The sequence below is a fragment of the Panthera leo genome, chromosome E3, assembly GCF_018350215.1.
Source record: "Panthera leo isolate Ple1 chromosome E3, P.leo_Ple1_pat1.1, whole genome shotgun sequence".
Lineage (NCBI taxonomy): Eukaryota > Metazoa > Chordata > Mammalia > Carnivora > Felidae > Panthera > Panthera leo.
In genome coordinates, this window is record NC_056694.1 from 26,616,403 (window position 1) to 26,637,407 (window position 21,005).

General features: G+C 40.3%; 1 protein-coding gene across 7 annotated transcripts in view; it reads left to right on the forward strand.

The window, feature by feature from the left end:
• Positions 1 to 3,151: 3,151 nt before the first annotated feature.
• SMG1 (SMG1 nonsense mediated mRNA decay associated PI3K related kinase) overlaps positions 3,152 to 21,005 on the forward strand; it is a 98,973-nt gene continuing 81,119 nt past the window's right edge. For 4 of the 7 annotated variants that reach the window (XM_042922070.1, XM_042922073.1, XM_042922072.1 and 1 more), the window contains exon 1: positions 3,154 to 3,601. In XM_042922070.1, the coding sequence (XP_042778004.1) occupies positions 3,513 to 3,601 (89 nt within the window). In that variant the 5' untranslated portion in view covers positions 3,154 to 3,512. Of the gene's footprint in view, positions 3,602 to 21,005 lie in introns of all 7 variants that reach the window. The other 3 variants (XM_042922077.1, XM_042922075.1, XM_042922074.1) reach the window with 3 other exon arrangements.

The window sequence follows — 21,005 nt, forward strand, 5'->3', positions numbered from 1 at the left end:
ATCTTGGGGTTGTGAGTTCAGGCTCCATGTCGTGTGTAGGGATTACTTAAAAATGAAATCTTAAAAAAAGAAAGAAAGAAAGAAAGAAAAAACCACTTTAGCTGCAGCATGGGAAATTTCCTGAAGATAGATTCCCAGAAGAGGAATTACTAGGGGAAAGGTATTAACAATTTTAAATCTTTGGATACATACTCTTAAATTGCTTTCCAGGAAGTTGCTGCCAAATGACACTTACCCCGACCGTCTGTGTCCTCACACCACCCCTTTGCCAACACTGAGTGCTTTTGAGGGTTAATTATTTCTATAGGAGAAGTACAAAAAAAATGACAAACAAGAAGCAGTTGATGGAGCGACTGGGGACAACCTAGGACAGCTACTTCCTTTTTTCTCCTTCTTCATTGATCAAATATTATCCACACAGCCATGTGCCTCAGAGAAGTTGTAGAAATCAGTAGATCTGATTTCTAGCTAACATTTATTGATTGTTAACTGTGCGGCAGGCACCGTGCCAAGCCCTTTACATGTGAGATCTCAATTAATTTTCTCAATAGTCTTAGGAAGTCAGTACTATTATCTCTATTTTAGAGATGAGACACTGGGGCACTGTGACAGTCAGGACCTTGTTGATACTCCCTCAGTTTCAAGCAGAGGAGTTGGAATCTGAACCCAGAGCCCATCCTCGAATTACTCTGCTGTTGTTCTGTAATTTGAAAAGTTTAAAGGGCCCTGACATTTTTCCTAGGGGTCTAAGGTTCTAGTTATTGTGCTGCAAATCATTTTGGAATCTAACATAATTTGGTTACTGTACCGTTGTTACAATAAACTATTTAAGGAAGTAAAAATGATTAATTGGCCCCATCAGCCATTTGCTCATGGATCGGAGGGGAGGAGAGCACTGACTCACCTGGAGCATAAAAAGTACAAGAACTGGGGGCACGTGGGTGGCTCAATCGGTAAGCGTCCAACTTCAGCTCAGGTCAGGATCTCACGGTTCATGAGTTCGAGCCCCGCATCCGGCTCTGTACTGACAGCTCAGAGCCTGCAGCCTGCTTCAGATTCTGTGTCTCCCTCTCTCTCTGCTCCTCCCCCACTCACACTTTGTCTCTCTCTCAAAAATAAATAAACATTTAAAAAAAATTTTAAAAAAGTACAAGAACTGAGGAAAGCAGGTCCAAGGAATCTCAGAACTTACAATTAAGAAAAGGCTTTGGGAGAGGGGCCTTTCTGGTCAGATTGATAGGTCTGGAGAGAGAGGAAAGTGAGCAAAAATAACTATTTCAGTCATTTCTAAGAACAGATGTATCTTTCTGACTCCTACTCCTGGAGTTCCTTTAGGACAGAGATGGAGTCTTGATTACTGTCCTGACCCCAAATACCTAGTTAGTAGATGCTCAATAAATTTTGCTGAATGTTGAACGAAAGAATAAATCAGAATTAGGCTGTATAATATTCAAAAGTCATATGAGGACAATGTATTCATTATTGCTTATGTAATTAAACAGTAATTACAAACAAATAGAACCCAGATACCTTGTGGCAAGAATAATAGTCTCCCAGAGACGACCATACTGAGTGAGGGGACCCTAATCTTGGGACCTTATTGAAGAGGGACTTTTTCTCTCAGGAGAATAGGAAAGAGGGAAGGATAAACAGGGAAGAAAGGACACCTCTCATTGGGCCTCTTATTCCAAACAGGTAGAACACTGCCTCATATCCTCTTGTCAGCAAGAGGGAGGTAGGCTGGTATGGGCAAATTTTGGGATGGAGTGTGTACCTGAGCTATATCCCTCTTGATGTAGATCTTGTTCATTTTTTTTTTTAACACACTTCATGACCTTGGCTTGGGTCTGACCTAGTGGGAATTTCTGTGTTGAGTCAAATATCAGCCCCAGTTCCGAGGTTCAGAGGTTTCTCCCTCCCTTCCTCCCTTCCTCCCCTCCTTCCTTCCTTCTTCCTCTCTCTCTCTCTCTCTCTCTCTCTTGTCTTTCAAATTTAGTTATTTTGAGAGAGAGAGAGAGAGAGAGAGAGAGAGCACACATGCACGGGGTGGAGGGGGGAGTGGGGGGGCAGAGGCAGAAGGTAAGAGAGAATCCCAATGAATTTTCCATCTTTTAGAGCTGGCAGGATCATACCTTAGTGAGGGGTTGGTGGGCATAAGCAAGGAGCCCAAGGTTGAGGAGGTGTGGGTGTAGAAATACCTAAGTCTTATGATCTTCAAGAACTTTAGGTAACCATTTTTAATTACACAGGTAGTATGTAAAAACTGACTTCTTGCAACATAAAATAGGCTAAGACCCTCTGTGTAAATGTGAAGACCCTTTTGACTATCGTCCCCAAAGGTAATTCCCCTGTAACCTGTTTGATGTGCATCTTGTTCGGCTTTTCTCTATGCATCTGCACCCACAGCATGTATCAGATGCTTTCGTGAAATCTTTCCAGGGGGACTGTGGGCAGGGGAAAGTGCTCGGGTGTGTAACCCTCTCCCTACCAGCCAGGTTTTTCTGGTGGGGAAGGTGGGCAAGTGTTACACAGTGAGAGGATTTGAAAGCACAGTTCACATTGCAGGGGACAGGCATTGCGGGGGGGAAAGGGGATTCCCTTTTCTCCCTCTACTTAGTTTAGTTTTTTACACCGGGAAGAGATGGTCAAGGTGAAAGGACTCCATGGGCACATTTCCGGAGGGGGCTGGGTAGGGGACTATCCACCCGCTCTTTATTTTTACTTTTTACCGAATAGGGTGGGGAAAGTGCGCCCACGTGAGCCTAAGGGCACGCCCGCCAGTGTGTGCGTGTGAGCGCGCGGAGACACCCCGGGTCCTTGATTGGATGCCTGTTTACACCTGACTGCGCAGCCCTCGGGGGGTCTAATGCTTTCTGGAGAGTGTTTGGGAGGGTGTGTGTTTGAGGGTGGTGGCGGAGATTCCCCTCTCCCATGATCCCCCGCGGCGGGGCTGGGACCTTGGCACGGTCCGCAGGGAGTGGAAGCTAGTCCGGAGCGCGGGAGGGCGATCCGCTCGCCGCGCCCGCCCGGCTCCGCCCCCTGTAGCCGGCCCCTCCCCTCTCCCCTGACCCGGCGGGCGCCGACACCGCCCCTCGCTCCCAGCATGCCGTGCGGCAGCGGCGGCGCGGCGGGCGGAGCCGGGAGGCGGGGAAGCAGTGGCTGTGTGAGCGTGAGCAGCCGCCGCCACCGCCTCCTCCTCGTCGTCCTCTTCCTCCTGGGTCCCGGCGTCGCGGGCCGCGCTCGGCCCTGGAAGAAACGTCGCCTCCCCTTCCTCCGCCTCCCCCTCGCGGCGTTGCTCCCGCCTCCTCGTCCTGCGCTGCGGGCTCAGGCGGAACCCGGAACGGCCGTCCGCCTCCCCCGCCCTCCGCCGCCTCCTCCTCCTCCTCCTCCTCCTTCTCTTCGGCTTCCTCCTCAACCCCAGGCGGGAGCGGAGTGTCGGCGGCGGTCGGTTCGGGCGGCGACTCGCGCTTCTTTGGGCGGCGGCGCTTGGCCATGTCGTGTCGGGGAAGGTAATGAGCCGCAGAGCCCCGGGGTCTCGGCTGAGCAGCGGCGGCGGCGGCGGCACCAAGTACCCACGGAGCTGGAATGACTGGCAACCCAGGTGGGTGAGCCGGCGCCTAGCCCGCCGCCCCGACCCCGGGCCCCGCCTCGGGCGGGCCGAGGCCTAGGGCCATCCGGCTGGGAGGCGCGGCCTAGGCCCTCCACCCCCCCAGGAACCGAGCGCGGCTTCCTGGGTCCCCTCCCGCCCCTGCTCGGGGAGGAAGGCCGCTGGGAGGCGAGGCCTAAATGTCTCCCTGCCACTGCATTTCAGCCCCAGGGCTGGAGCTGAGACCAGGGCGCCCAACGAAGGCACTGGCCTAGGAGTTGGGTCAAGGAGGGTGAAGAAAGGGGCATGGTGGTGGTGGGGGACTCTGGTTACCACCTACCAAGTTGGAATTGGAGTTGGGGAATCCTGGGAGTCCAGGACCCTCTGTGTTACCCACTCACTCCCTTGGTCCCTTACACTTTGAGCACCCACGTAAAAGAGCTTCTTAACTGTGATTCTCTTCAATGAGCCCCCCACGTGTTAATATTTCAAAAAACAAAACCCCCAAACACTCCAAGGCTTTATTGTGACTTTAGGCAGGGCAGTTGTGGGGCATGAAATGAGATTGTGACTGTGTTAATGAGGCTGACCCACCCCGGTCCTGGGAAATGAAGTTTTCCCCAAGTGCAGGGGCAGTTACCCTGGTGGAGAGCAATTCATACTTGGACTGTTGAGCAGGCACTAAGAGGAGTAGAGAATTTCCTCTTGCATGGAGGGCATTTGATCTCAGACTGCTTTGGGGCCTTTTTGGAATTGAACATATTAGGAGCATCACCTTTTTACATATATATACAGTTTTTGTGTCTTTCTGGTTAATCATGAGGCACTTGTGCCTAATTTAGGTGTGAGTGCCTAAAAGAACTCCCTAAATGTATATAAGGTTTTAGGGTTAGTTGATTCATGGAGTTTTCATACTTTGAAGCGCACTTGAATTATGATTGTCCCGAAACTGGCGAAATAAGTGTTAAGACACTTGGGATGACTTCCTTCCTCGTGGTTATATGTAACTTCAGTAGTGCTGGAAATAATAATTTGTTCAGATGTTAGAATGTAACATTTTAAGAGGATGGCAAAGTCTTTTGGATGAGGGGTGGTACACCTCTTACTCTGTTTAATATATCTTCCCAAACCCTGTGTCTGTTGAGAACATTTGTGTGTAAGAGTTAATGCCTGACTCTTGAATCGAGATGTTAAATAGTTGTAAAAAATTGAAAAGTACAGCTTTACTTGTCCTTTACCACTTAGGGTTTGTGAGTGCTTTAAGTACTATCAACTGACTAGTTTAAGTAAATTGATAGTAATTAAATTATCTGTAATTGACATTCTTAGTTTTGTACTTTCATTGAAATGTGTGAAGTAGTTTTTTTTTTTCGAATCTAGTAAATTAGATGATTAAATGAGCTTGAATTTGACATTTGACAGCCTTAGATGGTAGATTTTTCAGTATTTTTTTCAGTATTGTGGTCATTATTTTTCAGTATTGTGGCCATTATTTTTCAGTATTGTGGTCAGCATATGTAAAATATAAAAAAGCATCCCTTTAGAGGACTAAATAAAGTGCTCACAAATAGTCCTAGAGCTTTTGGAAAAGAATAACTTGTAACTTTTAATTCTAAATAAATGGAGAAGCAGAGTTGCAGCCACCTGCTGGGGTCACTTGACTGCATTTGACAGATATGAGGCAGAATGGGTTATATATTTATGGACTATGTATGTGGATTATTAATATTGTCCATATCTTCTTTTATGTGTTCTGTTTCATGGCTGTGGTGTGCTTGTTGGGGGGACGGTGTTAGCTTTCTGTGAAGCTGGGCTCTGTAACCAAGTCTCAGAACTTTATGCTTAGATAGAGGATACTGTGAGATGTAGTTGGTGACACAGAGTAACAGTTGGTTAGGATGTTGTAAATACCTAACTTTTTTTGTAGAAGAGGGAACAGAGAAGGACGGACAGTACCCCATAGCAGAACTTGATTTATCTGTGGGGTTGCCATAGTTGTTTTGTTAAAAAGTAAAGAACCTTGTTTGCCAATCATAAATTTTCATAAGTTTGTGGTGGGTTATTCTGTCTCCTCTTCAGAAAGGTGACAGATTCCAGTTAACTGACAAATGGAACCTCATCTTCCTCTTTGTTTAAATGGAGATTTATTTTTCTAAACATCTTCAAATGTAGGCAGATTCCTTATGGTTCATGTGAATTATTTTGTTTTTTTAAAAAATTATTTGTCTTTCTATACCATTACTTGCCTGATTTTGTTTTTCTTAGATTTAGACTTTTGAACAAGTGGGATTTAAAAAAGCAATTCTTGGGGTGCCTGGGTGGCTCAGTTGGTTGAGCGTCTGACTTCGGTTCAGGTCAGGTTCAGGTCGTGATCTCGTGGTCGTGAGTTGGAGCCCCGCGTGGGGCTCTGTGCTGACAGCTCAGAGCCTGGAGCCTGCTTCAGATTCTGTGTCTCCCTCTCTTTCTCCCCTTCCCTGTTCACGCTCTTGTCTGTCTGTCTGTCTGTCTCTGTCTCTCTCAAAAATAAATAAAGGGTAAAAAAAAAAAAAAGCAATTCTTGTTGGTTTCTTTTCGTGTTAGTTTGTCAGTCTGGAAACCGACTGTTGAGTCAGTCATGGCCACACGTGATACTTCACACATACTGACAGGAAGTGTTCCAGGTGGCTGAATAGACTAGTGTCATATGGCAACAGAACAAGCCCATCTTTGCTAGAAGCATACCTTTAGCAGAAAGCATTCATATAGCGCTGGTTGATAGTCTTCCTCTTCATTCACTCTAGTGTCAGTTAAGATTTATGAATGATTAGGCAAATGAGTAGTTTTATCATTGCCACTAGCCAAAGTATGTCCTTTTCTTGACTTTGTTTTGGAATATGATCTTCCAGTTGTACCAATCAAGATAGAGATCAGGATGACTTGTTTTAAAAATTAAATGTATAATTATTATATACTTTAATACTCCAAAATGGCATGACTAATTTGACATTGGAGTCAAAGATCAGTTCAAACAAGAGGAAGCATTCAGGTAAAGAGAAAACAAGATTTTGCTTCTGTACTTTGGAATCTTAGGACTTTATTTAACAGATTTACAATGGGTATCTTACAGTGCCCAAACTTGTCATCTTTCTACAATTCTCTAACGATGAAACTGTATCTTAAAAATAGCTTCCATTTTTGGTATAATGTAGACAGATTAAAGTTCTCAAAAGTACAAATACCTTTATCCTCCATTGTCACAGACCAAAAAATAGGAAGAGTGCTGTGAAGATAGAAAAGTCAGAAACTGGTATGTCTGGCATTGTGAGAAGCTGGATTTTTGAAACCAGAGTTGTCTGTTTGTTGTTGTTGTTTTTAATGTTTATTTGTTAAGAGGTGGCACAAGCAAGGGTCAGAGAGAGAGGGAAACAAGATCCAAAGCAGGTTCTGTGCTGATAGCACAGAGCCCCGTGTGGGGCTTGAGCTCATCAACCAGGAGATCATGAGTTGAAGTCTGATGCTTAACTGACTGAGCCACCCAGGTGGTTCTGTAAACCCAGGTGGTTTAGCTTTTTATGAGCCTGTATACTATTTGATGTCCATAGGTACGTGATATAGTGAAATACATAAAGGAAAAATTAAGTGGAGTTACGTATTTTATAACTAAAAATAGAGCTTTAGTTTAATAGAATGTAACGATTACCAATTCTGTACTGCAGATTTTCGAGTACGCTATGGAGGTTTATCAGATAACCGTGTATGGGTGTTTAATTTGTGGGGAGAGTTTGTTTTTTCCATTATAAAATAAACCATATGCTTTATGAAACATTGGCAGTTATGTCTTTAAATTGAACCTCTTTTACCTCTTCTGTTTTGGTTCCTTTCTAGTTGGGAGTATAACTGGAGCGCACGTTAGTAGCAGGAGATTATGTAATATTCTAATTCAATGAAAATATTTGCTTTTAGGAAATATTGATCCTTTAGGGATTTTTATGACTGATAGAGCCACTATCTTTAAGGAGGTTATAGGTTAATATGGGAGAAAAGACTTTGAAATGGTGAAGTATTATATGATTATGAAATGGTATATAATTTTTGATTTAATTATTTTTATGTGTAATTAATAGGGTTTAAAACCTGGAGAGTCAGGATGTAAAGCTATACAGATGAATAGGGGGCAGTGGGGCCATGAAATTGATTTGTACTGTTTTGACAGTAATTGGGGAGGGGTCTCAAAAAAGAAAGTAAGATAAGCAAGTGGTCCTTGGTAAACTATTTCCAGTTTGATGAGAAGGATGGGGTACTTTTGAGTGATACAGATGAGAGAGCTCAAGAGCTATATTGGAGCTGTATGGTGGGCCTTGAATCAGTACCTTACAGAGACTGCTAAGGACCTGAATATTTTGTTTATAAATCATTATTTAAATTCATACAGAAGTATTCAGCCCAGTATGTGGGAATTTCCATAAGCAAAAGCCCCTCATGTGTTTTCTGGTGTTGATTGAGTATGATCACTACAGTGATACTTTTTATCTACTCACACTTTAGGTTAGGACACTTACATGGAATGTTCATACACAGAAAATGGAGTGTGGTCTGTGGTGTCTTCTGTGAACAGTTAATTCTCACAATCTTTTTTTTTCTCCCCTGTATTCCTTACACTGTTCCTTTTATTCTGGTGACTTACTCATTCTAGAACTACAAACCTGTATCTCCTACTCTCCTTCACCCATTTTGCCTATTTCCCCCACCCTGCTCCCCTTTGGCAACCATCAATTTGTTACCTGTATTTATGGGTCTGTTTCTGCTTTTTGTTTGTTGGTTTATCTGAATTCTCGCAACTTTTAGATTTGAGATTTCTTACCTTCACTGCCTGGCATATAGTAGACACTTGCTTACTTGCCTTTCTTATTCTAATCACCTAAAATAAATCCCTGGGGTTCTTTTCAGTGCCCCTCGCTTTATGGATTCACACAAGTAGTCATTTGTTTGGTGTCTCTTCTTATTTTGGTTACCTGTCTTTGGCTTTTGAAAGTTTTTTCAGAACCCATTTTATTTTGGGGACTACAAAATAAAACATCCCCTTTTGTGTAGAGGCGGAACAGTAAAGATTACAGACATTTTTTGGTTTAATTTCCATGTGAAATACTCAAGCTTATTACATTTTATTTTTTTAATGTAGAGTGTAACCTATTCTTATTGAGACGTTTGTATTTTTGTAGTGTTAGTTTTCCTCCACTTGTATTAGTTGATTGTACTTTTTTTGAATACTTTTTTATACTGGACTGTGTTACTTTTTTTTAGACGAAATTTACTTATGTATAGATCTTAAGTTCAGTGAATTTTGACAAAATGTGTATACCTGGGTAACCATGACCCCACTTAGGATGCAGATAAGCATTGACTTTTCAGATGGATTACACTCCTCCCCGCCCCTCAAAACAAAACAAAACACATACACACAAACAAAAACACCACACTGGCAGAGTGTATGGGTAGATCTTGCCTTAAAATTTGCTGTAGAAAGGAAATCTTTGAATATTCTTAGGACTTATTACCAATTTATAGTTTCTGTGGATTGGTAATCTTGTCATGTTCTTTTCTGTCCTTTTTCTTTTGCTATAAACATATTTTCTTGGGATATCTAAAGATCCTGTGTAAAAACAGGTGGAGGCTCCCTTGTTAACTTTTTTAGGCATTTTAGGACACATGAGAGCTCTTCTTGGTTGAGTTTAGTCCTATCAGCTACAGGTTCATGGACTTTTCTCTACCATCTTGATACCTATTGTTGCTTTCTTTTTCATGCTTTTCCCCAGTCTAAACCTTGTACTTCCTTTAACCCCCCTACCTGGCTACCTCTGCCCTCTGTGATCCCTCTTCTGTTGCAACAGGTCTGCAGTGAAAGCTAACTGCTTATCACTTCAGTGATTGATCTCTTAAGTCCTTGAGGGCTGAGCCTGTCTTTTTCTCCCCTTTCTGTGTCTTACTTGCCCTAAAGCACTCCTGAAGTTCATTTCTGCCTTAGGGCCTTTGCATGTACTGTTCTTGCTGTGTAGCTACTGCATAGATTGCTCTTCTCAGAGTACGGTGACCTGGATGCCCTTCTGTTGTCCCAGCCTAAATGTCACCCCCTCACTGAGAAGAAGCAACTTCTCTTGACATTTCATCTGGGGTTTTCTTCATAGCACTTAACAACTATCTGAAAGTTTCATGTGTGTCTTCCTCCAAAAAACAGCCTTCATATGTGCATGTGTTTTGTATAATGGTTCGACCTCTGCGTCCCTTCTTACCTGCTAGTGCATCAGTTAATAGTATACACTCTAGAGGCGCCTGGCTGGCTCAGTTGGTAGAGCATGCAACTCTTGATCTCAGCATCGTGAGTTCAAGCCCTACGTTGAGTGTAGAGCTTATTTAAAAAAAAAAAAAAGTATACACTCTATATTTGAGTGTTCTTCCTGAAGTAAATACATGAAAATGAAATTCTGCAAGTTTGTTTTTGTGTTTAGAGTTAACTCTAGCTTACAACACAGAAGCTATGAGAGGCATTTTGAAGGGAACTGTTCCTGGTATAGCAGCCTGGTTAGCCTGAGGCAGCAGTAAATTAAGCTGATTGAACGGGTTTAAAGAGACAGTGTTCTAGTAGACTGAGATGGCCAGATCTTTTACAGAAGGAAGAATATGTTCATTTAAGAAAGAATATGAATATCCATCTTGAAAAAATACCTTGCTCACATATTTGAAGTTCTTTTACAGGGCCATCAGGGTGGCTCAGTCAGCTAAGTGTCTGACTTCGACTCAAGGTTTGTGGGTTCGAGCCCGGTGTCTGGCTCTGTGCTGATGACTTCAGATTCTGTGTTTCCCTTTCTTTCTCTGCCCCCCCCCCCCCCCATAGTGGTCGTGTGTGTGTGCGTCTCTCTCTCTCTCTCTCTCTCTCAAAAATAAACATTAAAAAATATTTTTAAAAAAAAGTTCTTTTACACCTTGACATTTTATCCCGTATCTATTGTATCTATTTGGACATTATTTAAACAATCTGATCACTGAAAAGTTAAGCACTGGGTTGTGCCTTCTGGCATTCCAGTAGAATACCTGAGTCCTTGTATGCCTGCTGATTGGGGAATGACTGAAATCAAAATTTTCCAGAATCAGGGGTACCTGGCTGGCTCAGTCAGTAGAGCATATGACTCTTGATCTTGGGGTCCTGAGTTCGACCCCCCACTTTGGTATAGAGCTTACGTAAAAAAATTTTTTTTTCCCCCAGAATCAACAGATTTCCCAACATGGTAAATTACTTCTTTCATATTAATTTTCACACCCTTTCAAAGAAGGGAATTGTATTCTTGCTGGAAATCATTTTTTTGGAGCTTAATTTGCTATTCATATTACATAGTATGTTTAGGATCTCATGTTTATTATTTAAAAACCTCTTAAAGGCTTTTTGTGTTCATTTAAAAGACGTTTCTTCAGAGAGGTTTCTGGTGTCAGAATTAATTATTTTTTTCTTTTTTGGTATGGAACTACCTCAGTTATGTTATTTTTTGTTTACAAGAAGCACTACTTTAAACACATTTTTTTAAATGTTTATTTTGAGAGAGGGAGAGAGCGTTTGGGAACGCAAGCAGGGGAGGGGCAGAGAGAGGGAAAGAGAGAATATCAAGCAGGCTCTGTGCTGTCGGTCAGCACAGTTTGACTGGTCAGATGGAGCTTAACTGATGGAGCCACTCAGCGCCCCCCCCCCCCCCACTACATTTTTCCCTTATACGTTATTTTAGCATCTTAAGGAACCTCAGGAGTGCTCTTATGGTTCACAAGAAAATTGTTAATGGCTCTGCAGTGGCCTGCGATAATTATGTACTCATGTATTTGTCTGCAAGTTTTCAACAAATATTCTTTTGGGGCACCTGGGTGGCTCTGGTAAGTGTCCAACTCTTGATTGCGGCTTAGGTCGTAATCTCGAAGTTTGTGAGTTCGAGGCCCTCTGTTGGGCTCTGTGCTGACAGTGCAGAACCTGCTTGGCATTCTCTCTCTCCTTTTCTGCCCCTCCCCTGTGCAAGCACGTGCTTTCTCACTCTCTCTCAAAATAAATAAACTTAAAAAAAATTTTTTTTAATTAAAAAATGTTGTTTAACTTAGTATTTATTAGATCTTTATTTTTGGTAGCATCCAAAATACTTAATACCTTTCCTGTTGAATAGGGAGAAGCCTCCACTAATATATATACTGACAAATATTCATTTTTTCCTCCATGTATAACAGCATTGGCACCTTTTTTTTTTTTTTTTTTTACTGAAGCTCTTTGAATTTAATTTTTCCTTTTTATTTGACTTTGTTCATTGAAAATTTGTTTTTACTACATTCTCTTTAGCATTTTAATCTTCTATTTATTTATTTATTGAGAGTGAGAGACCATGTGTGCCTGTGGGGGAGGGGCAAATGGAGAGGGAGAGAGAATCCAGTGGGCTCAATGACCAGCTTGGAGCCCAAGCTCGATTTGGGAAACCTTGAGATCATGATCTGAACCCACATCAAGAGTCGGATACTTAACTGACTGAGCCACCCAGTTGTCCCTAATCCTGATTTGAAAAGATGGGTGTGTTTGTGTGTGTGTGTGTGTGTGTGTGTGTGTGTGTGTGTGTGTGTGTTTGAACAAATTTTAAATGCGATCTTGGCATATTTAGTTCTTTGAAGCAACCCATGAACAACTCTTGGTGTTCAGCCTGTTGAAGGTTTCCCTAGTTTATATTCCTGATAATACGACCGCTGGAATTCCTCGTCTGAAGTGTAATGCTTTATTTTCAGACTCTTTGTTTTGATTCTAGCATTGGACATTCAGATTCATTGCCCTAATGACAAGATTCTATGCTGGCTTTCTGAGATTTGCCAGAATTCAGACGGAAAAACCTATTAATTTTAGGAAAGATGTCAAAATTTTCTCCTCTATAGAATGGGACTCTGATTAGGTTAGATTCTGATTAAAAAATCCCAAAGAGGATAACCAGTATCACATTTAGTGCAGTTAAATTAATACATATATTCAGTTGAAAACATCCTGGGTTTTCTGTCCTCAAAAGATTGCTTTTCTTGCCTGTCCTATTCTTTGGGTACACATGAAGAAAAATGAAAATGTAGCAGGTTTCCCAACAACAGGATTATGAAACTTGAGATCCAGTGTTTCTTCTTCAGTCAGGTTTAAAGGACCCTACCTGGGCATCCAGCTGCCTCAATCGGTAGAGCATGAGCCTCTTGATCTCAGGGTTGAGTTTGTGCCACACGTTAAGGGTAGAGTTTACTTTAAAAAAAAAAAAAAAAAAAAGAAAAAAGGAATCTACCGTAAGATACACTTTGTATTGGGGTGCCTGGGTGGCTCAGTGGGTTGAGCATCCGACTTTGGCTCAGGTCATGATCTCACAGTTTGTGTGTTCAAGCAGGCTCTGCGTGGGGCTTGAACTCATGAACTGTGAGATCATGACCTGAGCTGAAATCAAGAGTCAGGAGGCTTTAACCTACTGAGCCACCCAGGTGTCCCAGGAAGCTTTTGTTTAAGTGGCCTGTCTTGTGGAGTTACTGTAATACTAGTATTCCGTTTTTACTGTTCTTATTAGGATATAAAAATTACACCAGTAGTGCTGTTTTCCCCACTTTGAGTTCATTTAAAAATCTGGTTACTGTCTTAGTGTAATTGCATTGGAGAAGTTAGAAATAGAACTAGGGTGTTTTATGTTCCTCTCTCAGGTGTATTTATTTTTAAGAATATGTGCATTTTTAGTATTGATCCTTCACAAATATTTATCTTCTGAGAGGCTGGTGTCATGAAAATAACAGCGGACTAAAAATGGGTAGACAAAAGTCCTTTGTACTGACACTACCCAGCTGTTGCCTGAAGAGGTAATTCTTGCCTTCCCTAAGATGTAGGGTTGTGAAGGTTAAAGTTTGGAAAATTACTTTCAAAATTTTTGAAGTGCTACACAAATGCTGTTTATGTTGCCATGTCTGATTCAAATCTGGAATTTTAAAGATCCTCCTTTTTTACCTCTTCCTCAGAAAGTTTCAGGATTTACTACACACTTGGACACACGCACTAGTTCAGTTTTCTCTTCTAGTACTTTGTATGCATGTGTGTAGTCATTCTAAGAATTTCATAAGGAGTATTTTATGAAATAAAACTTTATTTCATAAAATAAATATGGGATTTATTTTCTATTTACGTGGGAATGGGATGTATGAATGGGAGCACGTCATTGTTAAATATCTATTAGGTGTGGCATATATGATGTTTGATATTATTTATATGAAATATTGTGATATATAACTGATATCTATTAAATTGGTTGTTATGCAGTTAATTGCTCTTCAGTATAATAGTGGTTCTCTTGCTGCATTTTTTAGTATGCTGCCATAATCTAAGCCTATGTCAAGTTGGCTAATGAGGAATTTGACTATGAATCTGCATAATTGTCTGTTTTTTCTCTGTGTCTTACTATTCACACTTTAAGAACTTGATACCTGTTAAAATTATGAGCCAGGGGAAAAAAATCTCCTCTTTGTAACTATTTGCATAAATTAGAGGGCAGGTGCCAATGGAATTAAATAGAGAAAGGTAGATTAAAAGGTAGTTTGTACCTTGCCTAACTTTTATTATACAGCTGGAATTTGAAGAACTAATTCTTTAAGAACACCAGTTGAATGCTGCGTTGTTCTCCCTTTCTCCCACCATCTAGTATTAATTTTTTTTTTTACGTTTTTTTATTTATTTTGGGTGAGCGGTGGGCGGGGTCGGGGATAACAGAGAAAGAGGGAGAATCCCAAGCAGGGATTGAACTCATGAAAATGTGAGATCGTGACCTGAGCCGAAATCAAGAGATGCTTAACTGACTGAGCCATCCAGGCACTGCAGGTATTAATGCTTTATTTATTTATTTATTAAAAACTTTTTTTTATTATTTTTTGAGAGAGAAAGAGACATAGTACGAGCAGGGGAGGGGCAGAGAGAGAGAGAGAGAGAGACAGACAGACGGCATCTGAAACAGGCTCCAGGCTCTGAGCTGTCAGCACAGAGCCAATGCGAAGCTTGAACCCACTAACTGTGAGATAATGACATAATGACCTGAGCCAAAGTCAGAAGCTTACCAAGTGAGCCACCCAGGCGCCCTGGTTAATGTTTTAAAGGGGGTAGGGAGGATGGATCGTGGAATCATGGCAAGGATATATTCTGCCAGTGTAACAGTTTGGAGTACATTAAAAAAATAAATAAACCACATGTATCTTCTAAACAAAGATAGGAATAAATTTTATATCATTGTGAGACATATACATTATTATGCTATCCTGAGTTTTTACTATTTTAAATTATGGTGCGATAAATTTACTTAAAATGAGTAAATGCATCTTCTACAGAACTTCATATTTAGAAACATTGATTTTTCTCCTTTGTTGTAAAAGGGAATTGTGAAAGTTTCTTATTTTAAAAACACTTAAACTGATTAATGTGTGTCTAGTGTAAAATCTAATGAGAAAAAGTCGCTTAATTAAGTGATCATTTTGAACTGTTTCATAGTTTTCTTAAACTTAAGACTAAATAGTTTTCTTTTTTAAGATCTTATATTTTTTTGAGTAATCTCTACACCCTGTGTGGGGCTCAAACCCACAACCCAGAGATCAAGTGGCACATTCCACCAGCTGAGCCATCAGGTGCCCCAAGGCTAAATACTTTTAAATACCTCAATATATTTCTTGCTACTACTGAGCACAGTGGGAGCATTGTTTCCTAGCACTTGATTGCTGCTTCTACTATGTTTCCGTAACTACCACAACTGTCTTCCTTTAATAAGTTTTCCTATAGTTAGAAGAATAGTGTGATTATTCTGAAAAGTATCTTTATTTCCCAGCTACTTGATTTAGGGGACTATATTTTTTGAGATTTGTCTATCGAATCTTTTTATTTATATTCAAGGATAGGAAGTAGTTATTTCAAGATCGCCTCTAAAGCAGAAGTCCCAGTACTTAAGTAGAGAGTTTATCGTACATATTTACCCCTGATTACACGTAGTATGTTTCTTTACTGTTGCACCCCAGGATATCTCAGGAGATCGGTCTTGTAGGTGTTATTGGAGATGTTGAGAGGAATCAGAGTCCATTTAAAATTTGCTACTTGTATTGGGGTGCCTGACTGGCCCAGTCTGTAGAGCTTCCTACTCCTCATCTCAGGGGCATGGGTTCAAGCCCCCACACTGGGCATGGAGCCCTACTAAAAAAATCTACTTGTTGTCTTCGTATAATGTTGGTAAAGCTAGACGTAGAACCAAGGTGTTTTAAATTCTCTTCTAAGGTTTTTTTTTTTTTTTTTTTTTTTTTAATGTACATTTACTTTTTAAGAGGGTTGGGGCAGGGGTCGTGTGTATAATTTGAGAATGCTCTAAAAGTATTTCTGTTAATAACTTCCTCTTTGTTACGAATCACGGGTGTGGAATATGAAACTCAGTAAGTCCCTTTTCCATATTTACCATCATATTTAAGATATGTTACTTACTAAGGGGTACATGGAATATTGCTCTTCTGATACTCTAAAACCTTGACTGTGCCCAAGAATTGTAGGGTGTATCATACCATTAGGCAGTATTGCCTAACTTGGTAATAGTTTTCTTAACTATGTCTAAATTGCATAACATTTTCTTAATGTGTTACAAGTAATTTTTGGCAACCACATAATTTTTCTTGACCAGTGTCACCTGTAAAAAAAAAAAAAAAAAGGTGGTAATGATGTTTATCTTTTACACAGTACATTTATTTTTAAAAGACACCACAGTGCTTTTTAGAATTATCTTTAAAGGGAAAATTTTAAATATGTAGTTGTTGGAGAATCTCACAAGCATGTCAATCCCTTGGTGGGATGTGCTTGAATCTTTTAGCTAGAGGAATTTTATCTGAATAACTCTATAGTCAGTATTTGCCTATTTTCAGGACTTTTTAAAGATGGTCGCACACATTTTTATATTAATAAAACACTGCCTTTTTCTTGATTGTAGAGTCCCATTCTGGTTTCCAGACTCTTCCTTTTAGGATTTCTATAGTATTTAACACTTAGTGATTCTTCTCTAACCTTCTCTGTCTTAATGGGCTATATGTTTGGCATTTAACTGGAGAGCCCTGGGGGTGTGGGTGAAGAGGTGGACATGTTTCTTTGTAGACTTTCAGTTTTTTTGTCCTTCCTCTGCTAGGGAGGTCATGGAGTGAGAGATTTCCTTTCAATGTTGGCAATTTCCCAGGCTGAATGGGATGTTTCTAAAGTACTTCCAGGACTTGCTGACAAAAGGGGAAGATAAGCGATACAAATGGGAGCTGAGGCAGGGTTTCTTTTTAAGGCAGTCAGCCAGCGTTGGTTAAAAATAAAGGCCAAAAGAAAGTGAGTTAAATTACCTTGGTGCGTTAGATTCATGAGCCTTTAGGTGAGCTATTATTTAGCATAAACAAAGTTATTTCTGTTAAATACTGAACCCTAAATTCACATTTGTGTTGGAGGTTAAAAGCATACCGGATTTTATAACTGCCACTATTCTTTAATACCTGGTTAGGTATGAATTTATGCCAGATGAGGTAAAGAACCTTAGAATACTTAAATTAGCAGTGGATTTCTCATGTTTTTGTCTCAGCCGATGATTTTCTGATTTTATCAGCCTTAATGGTTTGACTCTTTAATTTTTTCCTGCTTTCTCAGTGGTCAGTTAATAAGAATTTAGCCACAATTCTGAATGGTATCAAAATGGGTAGACACTAAAATATTAAGAATTTATGGTGCATTTCCTTCCTTCCTTCCTTCCTTCCTTCCTTCCTTCCTTCCTTGTGCATTTCATTCTTAAAAAACTAGAGTGCTATAGGGACTATCTCAGGTATTTCTCAGGCATTGATAAAGAATGAAATTGCTCTTTTGTTAGAAATTTAGAAACTTTTTTTTTTAACTAATGTAGGTAACATGTCTTTTACTGATATAAATGCTGTTGTTTCTTTCTGTACCTTGGCTAGGTTAATCCTTTCTGAGCTCTAAGTTCCTGTTCTTAGACCTGATTAATTAATTCAGACACTAACAGTCTTTGGTTTCTTTGGAAAGCACAGTGACTTAAAGCTGGTGCCATATTTTGCTTTTCCATTTAGATTGGCTAAATATGGGTAGGCAATATAAGACCTGAAATACTAAAGTATTAAGAATAAATCAACAGTCTTTTCCTTATCTTTTGTATCTTCACTGTAAAGAACTGTTGCCTTTAAAGTCAGATTTATTGGGGTGATTGGGTGGCTCAGTCGGTTAAGCATCTGATTCTTGGTTTTCGGCTCAGGTCTTGATCTCATGGGTCATGGGTTGGAGCCTCACATCTGGCTCTGGGCTGACAGCGTGGGTCCTGCTTGGGATTTATCTCTTTCTCTTCCGTGCCCTTCCCCCACTTGTGCACTCGCTCTCTCTCAAACAACAACAAAAAATAATAATAAATCAATGTTAAAATAAAGTCAGATTTGGGGCACCTGGGTGGCTCAGTTGGTTAAGCATCCGACTTTGGCTCAGGTCCTGGTCTCACTGTTCGTGGGTTGGAGCCCTGTGTTGGGCTCTATGCTGACAGAGCCTGGAGACTGCTTTGGATTCTGTGTCTCCCTCTTTCTCTGTCCCTCCTTCCACTTGTGCTCTCTCTCTCTCCCTCTCAAAAATAGAATAACACATTAAAAAAATTTTTTTTAAATAAAAAAATAAAGTCAGATTTATTGAGGTGCCTGGGTGGCTCAGTCGGTTGAACGTCCGAGTCTTGATTTCAGCTCAAGTCATGATCATAGGGTCGTGATATTGAGCCCCACATTAGGCTCTGCGCTGAGTATGGAGCCTGCATAAGATTTTCTCTCTCCCTCTGCCCCATCCCCTGCTTGTGTACTTTCTTTGTTTCAAAAAAAAAAAAAAAAAAAAAAAGATTTATTGAGGTACAATTTACAAGCTGAATAGTTCTTTGAGTTTTGATAAATACATGTAATATTGTAAACGTGTCCACCATAGTTAAGCTATAGAATCGTTCCATCATCCTGCAACATTTCCTTGTGCCCTTGTCAGGCCTGCTTTCTGTCCTTGCTAACTAACCTCTGGTCTGTTTCTTCTTTTAATTTTATCTTTTCAGGAATGCCATATATTTTTTTTTTTAAGATTTTAAAATTATTTTTATTATTCTTAAGTCATCTCTACACACAACGTGGTGCTCAAATTCACAACCCTAAGATCAAGAGTTGCATGGTTCAGTGACTGAGCCAGCCAGGTACCCCAAGAATGTCATAAATTTAAAAAAAAATTGTGGTAAAATGGACATAAAGTTTACCATTTTACAGTCCAGTGTGCTGAGTACAGTTGACCTAACACCCCTACACACACGCACACACACACACACACACACACACACACACACACACACACACGAAAATCTGCATATAACTTCCCTGAAACTTAACTACTAATAGGCAGCTGTTGACTGAAAGCCTCATAATAACATAGTCAATTAACACATACCTTGTGTGTTTTGTGTATTACTGTATTCTTACAATAAAATAAGCTAGGGAAAAGAAAATATTAAGATCATATGGAAGGCATTTATAGTACTGTACTGTATGTATTGAAGAAAAATCCACATGTAAGTGTAAGTGGACTGGTGCAGTTCAAACCCGTGTTGTTCAAGAGCCAACTGTACATTCATGATACTGTGCAACGATCACTACTGTCTAGTTCCAGAACTTTTCATCACCCCAAACAGAACCCCGGTACCCTTTAAGCAGTCACTTCCCATTCTGCCCTCCTCTTAGCTCCTCGCAACCACACATCTACTTTGTGGATTTGCCTAGTCTGGATATTTTATATAAATGTAATCATACAATATGTAGCCTTTTGTTCTGGCCTCTTAGCATAATGTTTCAGGGTTCATCAGTGTTGTGGTAGGTGTCAGTACTTCATTCCTTTTTATGGAATCTTTTCTTTTTTTGTAAGTTTATTTATTTTGAGAGAGAGTGAGCAGGGAAAGGGCAGAGAGAGAGGGAGATAGAGAATCCCAAGCAGGTCAGCATGGAGCTGGATGAAGGCCTCAGTCCTGTGACCCGTGAGATCGTGACCTGAGCTGAAATCAAGAGTCGGATGCTTAACCCTCTGAGCCACCCAGGCACTCCCTTTTTATGGAATCTTATGTGGAATTTATAATCTTCCACTGTCTGCATATACTGTGGGTTGGTTTTTTTTTTTTTTTAATGTTTATTTTTGAAAGAGAGGCAGAGCGCTACTGGGAGAGGGGCGCTTAACCGCTGAGCCACCCAGACACCCCTATACCATGTTTTTTAAATCCATTCGTCCTTTGAAGGACTTTTGGGTTTCCACCTTCCTTTAGGTTATTGTGAATAGTGTTGTGGTGAACATTCATGTACAAGTTTTTGTGAGAAAATCTGTTTTCAGCTCTTAGGGTATATGTCTAAGAGTGGATTTGTTGGGTCAAAAGGTAATTTTTTGTTTAACTTCTTGAGGAATTGCCAAATTGTTTTCTAAAGTGGTTTTTACCATTTTACATTCCCATCATTTATGTATGAGGGTTCCATTTTTTCAATATGTTTGCAACACGACTTATTTATTTTTTTAAATTATGGTTAGCCTAGTGGGTGTGATTTCTTAATTGTGGTTTTGACTTACATTTTCTTAATCACTAATGATGTTGAGCAATTTTTCATGTGCTTTTTGGCTATCTTTATCTTTGGAAAAATGCAGTTACTCAAAATTTTAGCCCATTTAAAAATTGGATTGTTTATGTTTTTGTTTAGTTATAAGAATTTTTTATATATTTTGTTATAGTATATATTTTTTAATGTTTATTCTTAAGAGAGAGACCACGAGCAGGGAAAGGCAGAGAGAGAGAGGGAGACACAGAATCTGAAGCAGGCTTCAGGCTTTGAGCTGTCAGCACAGAGCCCAACACAGGGCTCAAACCCACGAACTGTGATATCGTGACCTGATCTGAAGTTGGATGCTCAACCAACTGAGCCACCGAACCACCCCAAGAATTTTTTATGTATTTTGGATATTAGACTTTGATGAGATACATGATTGCAAACAATTTTGCTAATTTTGTGAGTTGTCTTTTCACTCTCTTGATAGTGTCCTTTGATGTGACAAAAATAAATAAGGTGTTAAAAGTGCATATTAAGTAGGTAAAAAAATTCAGAATTCATTTACATATATGGCTGAAGCAAGCCTGAATCTATTTTTGGTGGCTTTTTGTGTTTATAAGTTTCTCTTAAGATCATATGCATAGATCAGGTTTTAGTTATGGAAGTTTAACTTAAGATATAAATTTTTACTTAATTTAAATAATTGTAATGGAGTTTGAACCAAGGTATTCATCTAGTCTGTACTCCTGTGCCGCAACCACTATATTTTTCTCTTTTCCCT